The 17,839-nt window shown below is 45.1% G+C and overlaps 1 protein-coding gene and 1 pseudogene across 2 annotated transcripts in view; both read left to right on the forward strand.

Moving 5' to 3' along the window:
* The window catches only part of LOC309840766 (small integral membrane protein 14 pseudogene), a 433,613-nt pseudogene that overhangs the window by 368,296 nt on the left and 47,478 nt on the right, over positions 1-17,839 (forward strand). The gene's annotated exons all lie outside the window — the stretch shown is intronic.
* SPON1 (spondin 1) overlaps positions 1-17,839 on the forward strand; it is a 256,476-nt gene that overhangs the window by 89,278 nt on the left and 149,359 nt on the right. Inside the window, exon 4 of the mRNA XM_082683143.1 lies at positions 17,251-17,324. Within this exon, the coding sequence (XP_082539269.1) occupies positions 17,251-17,324 (74 nt within the window). The remainder of the gene's footprint in view (positions 1-17,250; positions 17,325-17,839) is intronic.

Here is a 17,839-nt window from a genome sequence, read left to right on the forward strand (position 1 = left end):
TGGGAGTCGGGAGAGCCCCGTGAAGAAAGCTGTGGTTTGTAGAGCCAGCCTCATTAGGTTCCTAATCCTGCTTCACTGATTAAGAGTAATGTGAACTGTGGGGCACCTGGGTGGCTCAGTGGGTTAAAGCCTCTGCCTTCGGTTTGGGTCGTGATCTCAGGGTCCTGGGATGGAGCCCCGCATCAGGCTCTCTGCCTGGCAGAGAGCCTGCTTCCTCCTCTCTCTCTGCCTGCCTCTCTGCCTACTTGTGATCTCTGTCTGTCAAATAAATAAAATCTTAAAAAAAAAAAAAAAAAAGAGTAACGTGAACCTGGTCAAGATGCTTGGTCCCTTTGTGCCTCGGCTTTTTTTCATCGGTTATGATCATACTTAACTCATTGACGGGAGAATTAAACAGGACCATCTATGCCAGTGATTTTTCAACTTGGGCTGCACATTAGAACCACCAGAGCAACTTCTAAACTCACTAGTGTTCTGGCCCCACCTCTGGAAATTCTGATCTCCTTGGTCTAGGGTGGAATCAGGGTGTCGGCATGTTTTAGAAACTCCTCCATATATTTTAATGAGTAACCAGGGCTGACGTTAACAAGAAATTCTCAGGCCCAAAATGGTGTCACTTAGGTTAAGACTTCAAGTCAGTAAACCAAGATTTAATACCTAACCTAACTGCAGTTAACACCCCTCACGGAATATAACTATTTTATTTTATTATTTGTTTTAGGGAGGGTAGGGGCAGAGGGACAGGAAGACAGAGACTCTTAAGCAGGCTCCACACCCAGCATGAAGCTTGACCCGGGGCTCAACCCCATTACCCTGAGGTCATGATCTGAGCTGAAATCAAGAGTCAGACACTCAGACAACCAACTGACCACCCAGCTGCCCCCAAAGAATATAACTTTTAATGAGTCTCTCAAGGATTTTCTGGTCATCACATTAAGGTAATCAGTTCCATGGGCCCTTTTTATCCCCCAAAGGAAGATAAAGTAATTCAATTATGAAACCCCCTTTATCCCCAAAGGAAGGTGACCGCACCTGAAACAATCCGTTTTTCTGTGTTTTTTGTTTTGTTTTGTTTTACTTCCTTGCCCTGTCCTTAAAAATCTGTCTTTCTGTAGCCCTTTGGAGTTCTCCTCTACATGGTAGATGGGATTCTGCCTGTTTCATGAATCCATTAATAAAGCCCATTAGATCTTTAAAATTTATTCAGTTGACTATTTGTTATTTAACACTGAGAACCCTTGAAGTATATGAAATCCTTACTACAGGGTGCTGGCACATGGTAAGCACTCAGTAGATGTTAGCCGTCAAGACCAAGGCCTGCAGACGAACGCTGGTGAACTGTATGAGCATCCGGGGGAGCCCCAGCTACTGGGCGGTGCCCTGGGGGTGGGTACCGAGATGAGCAAGAGAAAGTCCCTACTTCATAAGGGTTTAATTAACTCTTTAGTGGAGTAGAAAACACATAAATACATGATAAGTTAAATAGCAACATGAGGTTTCAAGTTGAAAGAAGAGGGGTGCCTGGGTGGCCCAGTGGGCTAAAGCCTCTGCCTTTAGCTCAGGTCATGATCTCAGGGTCCTGGGATCGAGCCCCGCATCGGGCTCTCTGCTCAGCGGGGAGCCTGCTTCCCTCTCTCTCTCTCTGCCTGCCTCTCTGCCTACTTGTGATCTCTCTCTGTCAAATAAATAAATAACCTCTTTAAAAAAAAAAAAAAAGTTGAAAGAAGAAAAGAAGATTTGGCATAGGTGCTTTCCATAGGGGTTTAGTTCATTAATGCTCACAAAAGTGGATATGAACCCAAATTTGTAGGGGGAGAAATACTGACACATAGCTGCAAATCATCTGACACCCTGCAGAGGTAAATCCAGGACCAAACCTGACTGGGAAGGTCTTTCTCTTATACCATGTCTTTATCATTCTGATTTCATGGTGATTATAAAAGAAAAAAAAAGTAATGAACTACCTGGGATTAGAATTTACAAGGTTTAAAAACTGTCCATTATTCTGTTGATCATTATTTCCATTTATCCTTCCTTCCTTCTGTCTGTCCATCCATCCAGATCGGTTACCCAACATGGCCATAATAGAAAATTTTTAGGGGAGCCTGGATGGTTCAGTCTGTTCATCATCCGACTCTCACTCTCAGGTCTTGATCTTAGAATCATGAGTTCAAGCCCCGCATCGAGCTCCGTGTGGGGTGTGGGGCCCACTCAAAAAAGAAGATTTTTCGTTTTATCCAATATTTTAGCTAATATGCCAAACTTTGGGGCATATTGGGGGTCTATCTTAAGTGACGTTTAAATGAAGTTAAAAAAATTATCATTAAACGTCACTCCCAGGAAACCAGAGAGGAAGAGCAGAGCTGAGGATAAGCTTCAAAGATGCTAATGGCATCAGAGTATTTAGTGCAGATTAACTACCCCTCCTAAACAGTAATACAAATAGAGGAAAACAAAATTAACATGATTCAATACATTCAGAGACTATTTATTCTGTTAATTGTTAAAATTTAGGCAACAGTCAGGCAGCAAGAGACTTGCAGCTGCAGCTCCGAAGAGCCGTACCTCCCCTCAGCTGCTGCTAATTAATGCGATTTTCCTAATAACAGTTTTCTGATAGCAGAGAGACAGTGGTGAGTCAAAACAACTTCGTTTTTATGCTGATAAGCCCTGACAACAACAACCGAAAGAGCCCAACGGGATCCACATGGAAATGCTGCTTGCTGCTGGCTTGTAGGTAGGATTTGTCAGGCACAGCTGACCTTTAGGGCTGGAAACTTCTCACACTCCTGCGCGGGCATATGGGACAGCATGGCAAGTCCCATCAGCACATCGGCTACAGCTGTACTGGATCATGATGGGATAATGCCATGGGCTCCAGAAAGGAGCAGAAGAGTCCATTGCCTGTGTCAGTGACCCATCTTCTTTTGACTTGTCTGACTTTTTTTTTTTTTTTTAAACCTCCGAAGGACAACTCAAGGAGGCCAGTTTGCACCATTCAGTATGCAGAACTCCTACTGGGCAGAGTTAGCAGGAAAACAGCTCAGAAGTTGCCAGCTTCTCTGCGGCCACCTTTGATCTGTGTATTGATCCCCAGTCAGTTACAGCCAGTTGGTTTTCCCAAAATATGTTACACGAATCAGAACAATGTATCAGTCAAACAACTGGCTTGGCCTTCCTAAGGAGGGTACCAGACACATGGAAAGCCAGGATCTATTAGCTCTTTCTACTGAAAATCTAGCGCAATATCTTCCCAAACCGGCTGGTCAGTGGCATTGAGACCTCTGGCTGTGGGGACGGCCAGTCCTCTCCGGGACAGCTCGAACCGATAAGAATCCAAGTCAGCGGGAAGTTGAATTTCAGATTTTCAGAACCAAGGACGTCAGTCCAAAGGAACACTATGTATGTCCATGCATTTGGATGCTGTGGGATTAAAGAGAGTACAAAGTGTCCTTCACTGCAAGGTCATTAGGAAATATCCTAGGATAAGGATTCTACTCCTTCCTTTTCTTGAAATGTATCTTACTTTGTATCAGAAACGTCATTGACATGGAGCCATTCAGAGAAAGAGGGAAATGTGCATTCCAATCCAGATGGCACGAACTCAACCACTTGGCAAACACAAAACAAAGTAGTGCCCCGGGGAAGAGACCCTGGAAAGAGTTCCATCTGTGGGTTCACCATGCGGTGAGGGTCCAGCTTCCAGGGCCTGTGTTGTGCTGCCCCCTGGAGGTGGCCACCCTCTGGTTTTACTCTTGTTCCCTTCTTGAGCTGGGGAAACTGAAGCCTTCCGCTCCCTCTCTTCCTCTCCATCCTCACTGTGACTTCTGTCCGGACTCGGTGAAGGTTCTAAGCATTTCCCAGGGACACATGCTCTCGAGCTAAACATCCTTATCTCTCCAAGATACACAACATGTAAATGTGGTTACACGTTCACCTTTGCCAGAGATATTTTCATTGATTTGTTGGGTTTTAACTTATTCCTTGCCTAGTTGAGGAGAAAAAGATTGGCAGTACCTTGTTTAACGTGGATAAGAGGCTCACTCTTATGGAGTTAGTGAAAGTGTCCTTAATTTACCATATATTTTCCAAAGAAAATGTGTCACTTGCATTCTTCTCTGCATTAAAATGAGGTCTCATTACTCCTCTTCCACATCATTCTTCAGAAAAATAGAGCTCTTGGCTCACCTGCTTTCTCTTTCTTGCTCTCTTTCCTCCTTCCCTCCTTCCTTCTTTCCCTTCCTTTCTTAACTTGTCTCGAAATATTCTCTAGGAGAAAGGGTAGAAAACAGGACAGATCATGCCCAGATTTTGTGGCCGACTTGTGTTCTCGTGTCTTTGCTCTGGAGCTCTGGAGGGGGGGGGGGGTCCCGTGTGACTATGGCATAAGGCTAATGAGCTCATATGACATAAGAATGAGGCCAGATGCTCGGAGAGGGCTGTCGATGTTGAAAAGAAGAAACCTGGGACAAGTCTGGAGTGAGTCAAAAATGTAAGGCCTATGGGTGTCTTTTTCCAAAGAGTCAACTCAAAGAATGAGCAACGTGGCGTGCATAGTGCAATCAGCAATGGTTTTGCCATAAAGAAAGCCCTGTTCCGGGTTTAACATCCTCCTGGCAGAAGTGTCATCATTCTGCCGATGCCCAATGTTGTGAAGGGATTTTGAATTCAACCCGAATGGTCCCTTTGGCGAACAATGGCTGTCATCGGCCAAACAGCCTGGCTTGAACAAAGCGAAGCAGACTTAACTAGGCTTTATGCAGTGGGAAATGTTTCGTGACTCAGACCAGTCACTGTTTGCTGTTCACCCAGCACTCTGGGCGGCACTGCTAACACAAAGGACCTTACGCTTCTTGCCAGATCGTGGACATATGGTAGACACGCAACACGTTGTGTTGAATATAAAAGAGTTGACTTACGGGTATAGTAAGTGAAAACATATCACATCGACATGCCTTCGGCGCTTTTTATTCAGAAGGCACTATGTCCTAGGCTAGAGGGGCCAGTGTTTACAAAAAGTCCCTTCCCTGAAAAACCTCAGAATTCTGTCTGAAGAACAAAACATAAACACACAATAAGTTAAATGTAGGACAAGACATTAAAGTCGAAGCAGACATCGAGTGTCCAGTGTCTGAATGCCAAATGAACGAGAAAGATCCATGCTGTTCTAGAAACCCAGAGGAGGTTGCTGCCGACAGTCGCCGTCAATGAGACTCTGGGGGCAGTGGTGAGATGGTGACAGATGGGGGTGGGGGAGTGCATTCTTGGCTTATCAAGTAGCGGGGGCAGAAGCCAGGAGGGGTTGTGTGTCACACGTTCTGTACCCAGTGACAAGGCAGGGCTGAGTTCACGTAGTTGGGAAGACTCGGGCTCAGTGGGGGTGAAGGGGTGTGTGGCTCAGACCTGGAAGGCAGCTGGCATCCTGGTGTTCAGGAGTGTGGACATTTATCCCAGAGTTTGGACCATGATCTGTAAGGGAGAGAGGTACCTTTGTGTAGAAAGGCCTGCTGTGTGCCAGACCCCGTGCTAGGATGGAGTGGGGCAGGGCGGAGGTGGGAGATGACATCTTAGGACCATGGTGCCAGTCTGCCTTAGAGTCGGCGAGAGGAAGTGGTCATGTGCTGGAGGTGACGGTTCATCCCCTGGCAGAGTGTAGGTGAATTGGATGGGTTGGCAAGGAGAAATGATGCATTATGAGGTCACCACCATAATTGTCCGGGAAGCCTTTCCTTGACTCCTCTGGGCATGTCTTCATTGGACGGGGAGGGAGGTGGGCCTCCTGGGGGGGCTAACTGGCCTGAAAACCATGACTCTGAACTTTAGAGCAATGCTGCTTATAGAATCTCTCCCCAAAACTGTTTTGCAGTTTTTTTTCAGGGACTCAGGAATCTTCTGAAACCCATTCATGGGCATGAATTCCTAGCTAAGAACCATCATCACCACCCCCAGCCCCACCACCACAGTCCCCAGCCCAGCCTAGAGGAAGGAGACTCTCCCAACACACAGATCTGCTGCTGTCCAGTTTCCACGGCAGAAAGTCCCGCATGACAGGGAGACTCTGGGAGGAACAGGAAGGATGGCAGGTGGTCTGTGCGTGAGGACCTTGCTGTGTCGCCTGAACGGTTTCCTTACGTTTGCGAGAACAGTGCTGCCAGCCATGGCTTGCGGGAGCCCGCAGAAAGGGGAGGCAGCGGAGGCCACGTGGAGCGGGTCCGACTGGGGAAGGTGATAACTTCTATGTGCCAGCCGGGAGCACCTTTGTGTGTGGCAGCATTTCCTGGAGTTTAGAGGCTGGGGACAGCCATGCCCTGTCCAGAGCAGCAAGGCCCACAAGGCACACCAGAAACGCCAGGAGTGATGCTGCTCTTCTGTCTCTTGTTATCCGGCCGAAGAAGGTTCTGTATAGAATCAGAGCATAGTCTAGAGAGGGAGAGAGAGCACGAGCAGTTGAAGGCTTGGGTGCTTGGAATAAAAACTTAACCTTTATCTTTAGAAAAAACAAATCCTATATCTTAGTTGGAGATTTTATTAAATGCAATGACAGTCATGTGATTTCACATATCTGCTATCCTTCATTTTAGACCTAATAGTGGTTCTGAAGATTTTCAAGGCCAGGAACCCCTTTGAGAAGCAGAGGAAGACCATGAACTCCTCCCCAGACCTCTGCACTTGTGCACATCACACAAAATTTCATCATCCTGAGACCTGCCTGCAGACCCCCAGATTAAGAGTCCTGGGTTCAAAGAGCCTCTGCCAGATCGTCTGCTAGTTTCCAGGCAGGCAGCGATGAAGAAGACAGGCAGTTTCAGGGCTGGAGGAGCTCACAGTCCGCTGAGGGTTTGCAGATGTAAAGACGATGGAGGGAAAAGTGAGGCAGGCGCTGACCAGCAGCGTGGCTGGATGAGACGTTATCCAGCAGAGTCCTGGTTTCAGCGGTATCAGAGAAGCAGCGAACCCAACTGTCGGTTGTCCCCACTGGTCACACCCCAAGTACCAGTAGTCATGTTATGAAAATCTGAGTAGCTTGCTAAAGCTGACTGGGGAAAAAGAAAAAAAAAAAAAAAGGAATTTGCAGGGACATCAAACCCTAGGCTCTTATAATCTTAAGAGATTGTTGGCCTAAAGATGTATCATGACATAGTGCCTTCACCCCAAGCTCAACAATCAGATGTACGTTATATCTCTTTGCAAGGTGAAGAAATGCCACCGATCGGTTAAGCCAGAGGGAGGGATCCACGAAGGGTCAAAAGATGCTGAAAAAATATTGATAGTTTGGTTAAAACAATTCTAGAAAATAAGAAATGGTCCTGTTCACTATCCATAACTGCCTGCCTGTCAGATCTCTAGCACCTGGGAAGTGCATCCTGCAGTCTATTTATTTTGTCCATGTGCATTTATTTAAGATTTTTCCAACAGATGACAAATTTCCAGGCAGTGCTCTAACCGATTCCCCTAAGGGATCCCGCTGTTTCTTCAGTCACAGCTCACAGGCATGTAAAAGTCTCCTTCGGAGGAAAAAAAAAAAAAAAATTCACTCTCCTGCGTCAAACCCCTGTCAGATCCCACCCACCCTGCTTCCCTTCCGGCACGTCGCTCTTCACACTAGCTCGTACTGGCAGGCCTGCCTGCTCTCTTCCGAGTCACTGTGAACAGGCCCCTGTCCCTGGTGTCCCATCGAAAGTCCCAGCAAGGGACAGAATGACTTCCCACCCACCAAATCCAAAGCATCTTTCTCCAAGACTCTTGGGATCAAAGCATCTCCGCCCCCACTCCGGCCAGCATCCTCCAGTGGCTCCCCGGTGCCATCTCCTGGCCCAGTACCTAGGGTCAGCACAACGGGCTCTCCCTCCCTCTCCCTTTTGAACCCCCGTCTCCTGTGCTCCCACAGTGGTTTGTTCGTACAAACCTCTTTCTATCAGTGAGGTGTGCTTTTGAGAGCAGCGCTCAAAGAAACTTGACTAATGACAATGTCAACAAAGAGATGGGTTTTTTGGTTTGTTTCTGTTATAACACAAAGGCCAGACCTTAGGTGACTGCTCAGATGAGTTCTGTAGCTAAACGTCAGGGCCAGTGTCTCTGCTTTTCTCCTTGGCCTTTCCCTCATGGTCACAGAATGGCTGCTTTGTTTCACACATTGTGTTGGTAGTCAAGGCTAGAGAAAAACAGGACAGGCAAGATAGGTCACGTTCTCAGACGGTCTCCCCTCCATCCTGCAAACCTCCCCTTCTGATACTGAAGCCATGTGTGGGGCGCATGTTCCCGTTCCCCAGCTGCAAGGAAGTCTGGGACGGTGAGGACAGGACTGTCATGACCGGCTTACCCAGTACCAAAGATCAGGGTTCGGAAATCATGGAAGACGGAACCAGTGGGTACTGAGTAGACGCCGGTGCTCGTTATGCTGGATTCCGATTAGGCAGATGACGCGTCTCTCTCTCCCTCACAGGCTGTTGACTATTTGATGTCACACTAGACCTTATTTGTCTGTGTACCTCTAGTTCCTCACACAGCTCTCTGGCACCTCCTCTGATAATCAAAACACAAGTAAATGAAGGCCTGTCTGGTTTGAATGCCTCTCCTATCTAAAATAGCTCTTTTAAGACAATCCAGTTTTATTCTTTTCTTTTTCCTTCTCTCTTATGCAAATCAATTCCTCATTGTTAATTTCCCATTGGATCTGGGGCAGGTAAAATGCAAAGTGCTGGGAGTAATAGTATTGACAAGCTATGTGATAAAGATTAAGTCGGAAATTGGGACAATAATAAGAGAAAAATGGAACCATGAAAAGCTCGTTATCCCCAGGGTCGCGGGGGTCATCCTGAGAAGAAATAAACTGTGTTTAAAAATAGTACTTGCCCAGTTTTTGTTAAAATTGAAACTGAGACTTTGTAGAAGTAACTACGTCCAGTGATGTGAATCAGGAGCTTGAGAAATCCCGTGATCATCGTACAGGGTTAGGAATGGACTATAGTCTTGTTAAGAGCTGAACCAACCTCTCAGCCAGATTCTGGTCATAACGTAAGCTGTGTGTGAACGCGCAGCACTGTATAGAGCCGGTAGCCTGGTTTAGGTATAGAAAGACCATGGATGGGGCACCCAGGTGGCTCAGTTTGTTGAGCGTCTGCCTTTGGCTCAGGTCATGATTCCAGGGTACTGGAATGGAGCCCTGTGTCGGGTTTCCTGCTCAGTAGGGAGTCTACTTCTCTCTCCCTCTCCCTCTGTCCCTCCCCACTGCTCATTCTGTCTCTCTCTCAAATAAATAAATAAAATCTTTAAAAAAAAAAAAAAAAGGACAAAAGGACCATGGATGGTAGACCTGCCAAGAGGATCTTTCTGGTATGCAGAAAGATGCACACTAACTGCAGCAAAGTGCCCATCCCTGGTCACAGACTCAGCTTCTCTCTCATCTTTCCAAGAAGTTATTCTGATGGACCTCATTCCTACCAATAACACACCCATCTCATCCCAGCCAGAGATGTAGCCTGCTACCCCTGTGTCACTGTGACACTTGTAGATGATTCTCCGTTTGGGGTCCTAATATACCATGTGTTCTGAGAGTCATTCGAGAATGACTTTCTTGGAGTGTGGCAGCTTGTCATAGGTGCATGACATCTTTAGGATGGCATCACCTGGCCTCACCTAACCCTATTATACCATTTTGTTACTAGATTCCAGCCTGGTGGATGGTACCAATATCAATATCCTCACTACAACATGGCACAGACTGAACTTTTACAAAATGTTACCATTGGGGAAAATTGGACAAAGTATATGATTTGTCTGTATTATTTCTTAAAAATGCAGGTGGATCTGCAGTTATCTCAACACAGATTCCAAAAATTAAGAAAAAAAAAATTCCTCTTTGCTCCTTCTGTCTTTTATTTCAGTGGTTAGGATTACCATCCCATCCTGTAGTTCCTGGGGTTTGTATATGGGCTGTCACTTCACGCGCCGCTCGATGACCGTGACCGTGATCTTATCGTTAAGACAGGGATCATGGCAGCGCCTACTTCATGGGGCTGTTGGTTGGATAAAGTGAGTTAATATTTGTGAAGGACTTGGGTGTTTCATTGTTAAAGAAACGAAAAACAAACTCTCTTGGACTCAACCTCCTCTTTCTGCCCCAGGTCCTGTAAGTTACCCAGTCCTGATAAATTTTCCTACAACATGTGCCTCACATCTCCTATTTCCACTGCCTGGATCTTCATTCAAACCTTCAGGGCCACCATACCATCATCACCTCCCGTCAGAACTTTGCCAGGGCCACGTTAGTCAGTGCTCTTCTGCCTCCCATGGCTCCTCCATCCTCTCTCTCAACACTGATTTCCTGTTTCCTTCCTTTGTCTCTCTCTTCTCCCACTGGACTAGGATCTCCTTACTAGAAAGCACTGTCTTTTATTCATCTTTGAATTCTCAGCTCCTCGCAAAGTGTCTGACACCAAGTAAGTCCTCAGTAAATGTCTTATTGATAACTAAGCAGGAATAATCTCATGGTGGTTTACTAACATTGCTTTTTCGCAATAATGGTAGATGACTGTACCAGGCTCTGAGTCTGTAGCTGTGTGACCCCAAACACAGATTATGACTTTGCTGTTGGGTAGCAGGAGTTCACATGGGGGTTTTAGATAGGGCCCTGCAGATAAGCTTTCACTTTTCTTCTCCCATGTGCACATTATGATGGCATGTCAGGGGGCCTATTAACTCCTGGACATTGCTTCGTGTCCCGACCTCCACCTAAAGCCATATAAATAATTGGGAGGAGTTTGGGTCACAGAATGCACCCAATCTCTCTAAATATTTGTTGTTTAACATGAGACCACGGGCAGGTTAGTACTTGGCATCCTCATGAAGTAAAATAAGGCAGAGGGCCTCAGCCCTGGATGGTATTACCGCTACTATGACTCTAATATTTTGTTTCTGGGTGCTCCCACAGAGGTGTTCTTTCACTGGTAGAAGGAAGTGATGTCACTGGTTATAAACTCAACTGCTTCCAAGAGAAAGCATCCCTGAGATCATAGACAAAGTTTTTAAAGCACCCCAAGAAATGTTCAGTAGCAGAGATGTGACTGGACTTGGGAAGAAGGTTGGCAACCTTAGTCTGGAGGCCACAAACCTGAGCTTCATTTTGGCCCTTCAGTATCTCTGCCTGAAGCAGCTGACTGAGCTAGCACCCTCATTCCTCTCTCCACAAGCCAAGGAGACAGACCCAAAGTATAATAATAGCTACCGTTTACTAAGTACTGCCAGGCACTTGCCAATGGTTTAACAAAAGTAAGGTTAATGGCTACTGCATAGTGTCTATTTACTACATGCAACACCCATGTATTAGGGACATTACATGAATTATCTCTATACACCGGTGACCCAGCCACTGAGGATTCATGTGAATTTTTTTTTTAAAGATTTTATTTATTTATTTGACAGACAGAGATCACAAGTAGGCAGAGAGGCAGGCAGAGAGAGAGAGAGGAGGAAGCAGGCTCCCTGCTGAGCAGAGAGCCTGATGCGGGACTCAATCCCAGGACCCTGAGATCATGACCTGAGCCGAAGGCAGCGGCTTAACCCACTGAACCACCCAGGCGCCCGATTCATGTGAATTTTGAAGTCATTTTCTGGCCTGATTTCTCCCAAGTCCTTCAGTTTCTAATGTCTCCCTGTCCCTTTTTGGTGAGAGCAGGGGTCCAAGGAAGGCCTAGCTGAGACAGCATATCCACAACTTCGCAAGCTCTGACTTTATCCCACAGGAAAATTCCCCCAAGGAGAAATAATATCAAATGAATAAACCTGCAGACAGAAAAGGGTCAAACGTCTAAGAGATCCAGGATGGTGTTTCTAGAAATGTTCTACCACTTGAGGTTTAAAAGAAACTTATGGAAATGATTAGTAAGTTATTTAGAACCTCAATATTCCAAAGTTTGAGAAGCTAACATACTGAGAAATTTAATTTAGATTTCCTTAACATGCTCTCTCATGATAAGAGAGCATTCAGCGTCTCAGCGTATAAATGCTATGCAACAGGACTGCCAAATTGCAACACAGAATGGGAGAAATTTGTCATTTTGAAATGCTAAGGGAATTCTTACTAACAGCTTTCTCATCTTGTAAAGCTATTATTTTCCTGAACTATAATATGATTTATAAATCTCAGCTGAGTTTTATACTTTTGATGGGAACAGACTCCAAATGAAATGCATTTTTTCAGAATATAAATTTTCTCAAGAGTTGACCGGATGAGGAATAAAAAGAAACCTCTTCTGCAACCAAGCGTACCAAATCTTGGTCTCTACGAGCATATCCACAGGTGAATGTTGGTCTTCTCCAGAGTTCTGGGTTCAGCCTCTCTTCTCACTCTGCACACTTGCTCCCGGTGACATCAGCTGCTTTGGAAGCTTCACCTCTTACTTCTGCCCCGGTGACCCATATGCCTCTGCCCCCCGTCCCTCACAGCCATCCTGAGTTACAGGTCCCTATGTCTAAGGTCGACTAGATTGGCCACCATCATGCCCGACAGACCACTCAACCTCAAGTCCTCTCCTTTCCCGAAACACTGTCCCTTCTCCTTGAATCCCTGTACTTCAACAATACTAACATCAACAGAAATAAGGAAGATACAGTTCCTCCTCTTGAGAAGCTTAGAAACTAGCCCAGGAGATAGAAAAATAAATAGGCAGCTATAGTGCAGATTATTAAATGCCGTGTGGGATAAACCCAAGAGTCCATGGCTTACAGGAAGAGCAAACAGCCGAGAAACCAGTCCTAGTGGGTATGAGTTCTGGGTAACTGAACTGTGTGTGTGTGTGTGTGTGTGTGTGTGTGTGTGTGTGTGTGTGTTATTCTCATATGTGTGTTGAGGAGTCACAGAAGAGGACAGGAGTTCCATGGACAGAGTCCCATGAACAGAGTCCCAGGGGCAGAGATTGTGAAGGCAAATAGAGGGTATGGCTTGGATAGAGTGCTCAGGAGGGATTAGATAAAGATGAAGTCAGGTCAGAAAAAGACTCCTATCCTGCATTTGATCCTCACAGTTTGGAATCCAAAGGGCATGACCAGAGCTTTGGCCGAGCATGGGTATGGAAATATATGCTCAGTCATCATGAAGAACTCTGGGGGTCACAACCCAGGCTCCAGCGAGCCCCACCAGAGCCTCAGTTCTTCACAGTGGGTTCCATGAGATGCTAAATGGACCCAAGGGAAATCAATTTGAGGTTACATTTCATAATAGCACTTACCTCACATGCCAGTTATACTTTTTATATGTGATCTTTAATCCCTTAAAATCATGTGAGGCAGCTCATGAGCTTTGGAGGTAGACAGGGGAAACCTTAAAATCTTGAACGTGCTCCTTGCCCCGCTGCCTCTTGGTCATCATCACTGGTAAAGGGGAAAATAAGCTGCAAACCTTCATCTTAATCCTTCTAAAAATAAGAGCACTTTAACACTTTGCTGAAGTTGACCTAAACTGACAGGAAGCTATTTAAAGTTTTTATTTACTGGCTTTTTATGAATATTCTTACATTTTGCTATGGAATATGGATGGGTTTGATTATGGGGATGTTAATAGTATAGTATCATCTTAACATTCTAATACCTGAAAAACTCCGAATTCAAAAAATGCATCTAACCCAAGAGTTTGGGATGAGGAAGGAATTTAAGAAGGTGTAATATATGTAAAATATAAGTTATATAAGGCAATGTATATGTATTTATGATATTTATACATATAATACATATTACATATATACAATTATGCATGTTACAAATATATTATACACAATATTTATGTCTAACGGGCCTCCCTGATATGGTGGCTGGCACACAGGAAGGGCCCAGAAATTAGAACTATTATAAAAAGAAAGAATAAATCATCATAGACTTCATAAAACAAGACATGAGGGAAACGAAAACATCTTAGAGGAAATACATCTTAGAAGAAATTTTTTCTCTCTGGCTCCCCACATTTTTATAATTATACTTTTGAAAATTTGGGGTGATTTAATTTTTCTAAGCATGATCATATGCTTTGCCATTGTTCTCTTGTTCAAAGCAAGAGGAAGAAAATTCGGAGTATTTACAGATGCTAACAAAGGCAGATGTGGGGAGATTCTGGGAGAGGAAATAGCACCAGTCAGGGCCCAGTAGAGTGGAAGCCGTGTTCAGATAAGGGGAATAAACTCCTCAAACTCGAGATTCACGCCAGGGAGCATGGCACAAAATGAGGACAAATGAAGTCAGAGGGGCATTGGGGAGAAATTTTATGAAAACCTTTGAATACAATGGTAATTTTGTATTTTATCCTATAGATCAGGGATTTTCAAACCATTTTAGCAAGAGAATGTTGTTTGGTTCTGTTTTAAGTAGGCTCCATGCTGGGCCCAACGAAAAGCTTGAACTCAAGAACCTGAGATCAAGACCTGAGCTGAGATCAAGTGTCCAACACCCAGCTGACTGAGCCAGCCAGGCATCCCAAATGAATTTTGTTGAAGTAGAATTTAATTTGTCTGAGAACACTACACTGCAACCACCTACCAACTCATTTTTACTCTATGGCCCAAATGCTCTTTTTATTTATTTATTTATTTATTTTACTTTTTTGTTTTTATTATTTTATTTTTTTTAACTTTTTTTTTTTTTTTAAAAGAGGGGAAGAGGTGGGGAAGGGCAGAGGGAGAAAGATAATTTTTTTTTTTTTTAAAGATTTCATTTATTTATTTGACAGACAGAGATCACAAGTAGGCAGAGAGGCAGACAGAGAGAGAGAGAGAGGGAAGCAGGCTCCCTGCGGAGCAGAGAGCCCGACGCAGGGCTCGATCCCAGGACCCTGAGATCATGACCCGAGCCAAAGGCAGCGGCTCAACCCACTGAGCCACCCAGGCGCCCCGGGAGAAAGAGAATTTTAAGCAAGCTTCATGCCCATTATAGAGCCTGATCTCACACCCCTGAGATCATGACCTGAGCCACAATTAAGAGGTGGATACTTAATAGACTAAGCCACGAAGGCACCGCCCAAGGGCTCTTTTTATTTTTTTCCTAAGATTTTATGTATTTATTTGAAAAAGAGAGAGCACAAGCCAGGGGAATGATCAGAGGGAGAAGGAGAAGCAGACTCTCTGCTGAGCAGAGACTTGGATGTGGGGCTCTATTCCGAGAGCCTGGGATCAGGACCTGAGCTGAAGGCAGACGCTTAACTGACTCATCCACCTGGGTACCCCTCAGGTTCTCTCTGTAAAGGAGCAAATCTGATTATCTCACATCTTCGGATGCATTTATTAAAGAGGTCTTATCAAGCTTGGTATAAAATACCATCTCCCTGCAGATTCAGGGAGAGTTAGACCTGTGCACCTCCCCCACTCTTCTCACACCCCCTTCCTGATCTAACCATGGGTCAGTTCTGCAGTGAGCCATGACCCTCCCACCCCGAAGATCTTTAAAGGAGGTCCTCTCCTTTGTTTCTCCCTCCTACTTGCCCTAGTAAGTACCTTTTCGTTCCAGTTGGAGCCTTCTTGTCTGGGGGGAGTCTTCCCTGCCTTGGTCAGGACCCCCTGTGTTATACTCTCCCACACCCTGGGAACGTCTGTTTAGCACTTAATCACAGTCATGTTATATGATTAGCTGTGGATTTATCTGTTTGGTGTTTTCTGCCCAGTATGCTGTTGATTTTGGGAATGGGAAGCGGCCCCATCTGACTGGTACATAATGGTGTCCCTGGCCAGTGTGTGGCCACCAATCAGGCCTCCAACAGCTATTGGTTGAAAATATACCAATAAATACAACAAGAAGACAAATGGGGGAGGAGACCACTTTGGTAGGTAAGAGGGTGAAGCCTTTAGTTGAACCGAGAATGCCAAGCCTGGGCTACTTCCCACAAGTCCCCCTCCTCACCTTCCGCAGGGGTCCCTGAGGCACTTCCTGGTGGGCTACACTCAGGAAGTGGTAGATAATGGGATGCTCTGACTAACAAAAGGCTTTGTAATTTGGCTTTGGGATGAGTGTTCTCAAGAGGGTTTTCTTGCCCTGAGGAAACTTTCTGCTTATGGTCAACAGAATGGATCCATGATCAAAGTAGCTTTGCGGAAACAAGAAGCATATTTCATTCATTTATTTCAACATCTCATCTCTCTTGGGTAAGAAGAGACTATAAAAGACATCTGTAGGGTAGTCTGAATTTTATTCTTTTGTGCAAGACTGGGTTTAGAGTAGATGTTTCTTTGGAAAGTAATCTTGGCCTAGGCCCACACCATCAAGAAAGCCACATCTATATTCTGTAGAGCCGTGCATGGGCCCCTGACTGGGTCTGCTGTCATGTGACACCAGGCGGATCATGTGACCCCAATCCTCCTTTAGTGTGCTTAGCTGTAATGGAGCCAAGTGATCCCTTTCTCTGTGAAATAGGGCCCATCAAAGTAAAAATTACCTTATGATTGAGTGATGTTGCTGAAGATAATCAATAGGAAGGGCTCAAAATCCACTGGTACTGTTTCATTGTTAAGTCTTGTAGACTTCACATGCAGGAACGCTGGGTTTCAGGGTTCAACGTCTGCAAAGCCAGCTGAAAATACACAGCAGAGTGGGTCAAAGGAGAAGGAGACTGTCTGTGCAGTCCGAGATGAAGGAGAAAATATGTGCTGGCCAGAAGTAATTTTCAACCTCCAAATATTCTTTCCAGATTCTAAGATCCTGTGTTTGACATGTTTAAGAGAGAGATACAACAGCTGAAATTGTCTTTGTTCAGAATGTAGGAGACAGTTTCGTCTAGACTTTCAGGAAAGATAGAGAATGACATTTTCAGAACAAATCAAAATAGATTTTTAAATTCTCTTTTTCCCCTTCCGGAAGAGGACTTGACATGCTTTTCTGATTTGAATTTGGTGGGTCTATAAATGGTTTCAGTCATTTGATACAAAACTAGAATAAAATGAGCCATTGAGAAAAGTCACTGAAAATGTCATATTACTTCCCTTTCTTACCTTAACAATACTATTAGCCCCACCACCAGCAGCACAACAACTAATATTTATTGAGTGGTTTCTAAGTACGTGCTATGCTCTTGACATACTTTTTTAAAAATTTAATTCTCAGAGCAATCCCATGAGCTATGCATTATTATGAATGCCAGCTTTCCAATGACCAAACTGAGGCACAGAGTGGGGGGGGTGACTTGCCCGAAGCCACACAGCCATAGTTGGCCAGGCCAGGATCCGACGTCCCTCGAACCTGCTCTCCTCACCACAGCACTCGTGTCTTTTTTCCCAACAGGGCCAGCATCGTACAGAAACGCATCATTTATTTCCAAGATGAGGGCTCTCTGACCAAGAAGCTTTGTGAACAAGGTAAGGACTGCAGGTGGGGGAGGGGCCAGAGAAACAGAAGGGGCTTCATTCTGCCAGACCATGCAACGGCAGGACTTACGTGACGGACTTTCTGAACTTCTCCAGGTTCTACTTCCTCCCGTAGTGCTGATTTTTAATCTGGCTGTGCAGTGGATAATTGGATCGACCGTAAGCTCTTAATTACTCAGCTTGATTCCCTGGGGAGGAGATAATGTACCTTACATTGGTGTCGTCTTCTTATTTTTGTGAAACAGTGATGATTCTAGAGAGGTTCCTTGGAATAATTCACAGGACTTAATTAAGAAATGCACAATTGTGTACCTTTAAGATGTCTGTAGTGGTTTTCCAGAATAATCGCCGGCAGAACTTGTGTGGCAGCTGGGCAACATGGGGGAATTTTACCCAAGAATGACGGGTGGGAAGTGGGACTGCCAAGGGGTCACTGACCTTATGAATTTTCCATGTTCAAGGACATGGCCCTTAGATTTGCAAGCTTATTGAAGCCCTCTCCTTGG

The sequence above is a fragment of the Mustela nivalis genome, assembly GCF_964662115.1.
Source record: "Mustela nivalis genome assembly, chromosome: 9".
Lineage (NCBI taxonomy): Eukaryota > Metazoa > Chordata > Mammalia > Carnivora > Mustelidae > Mustela > Mustela nivalis.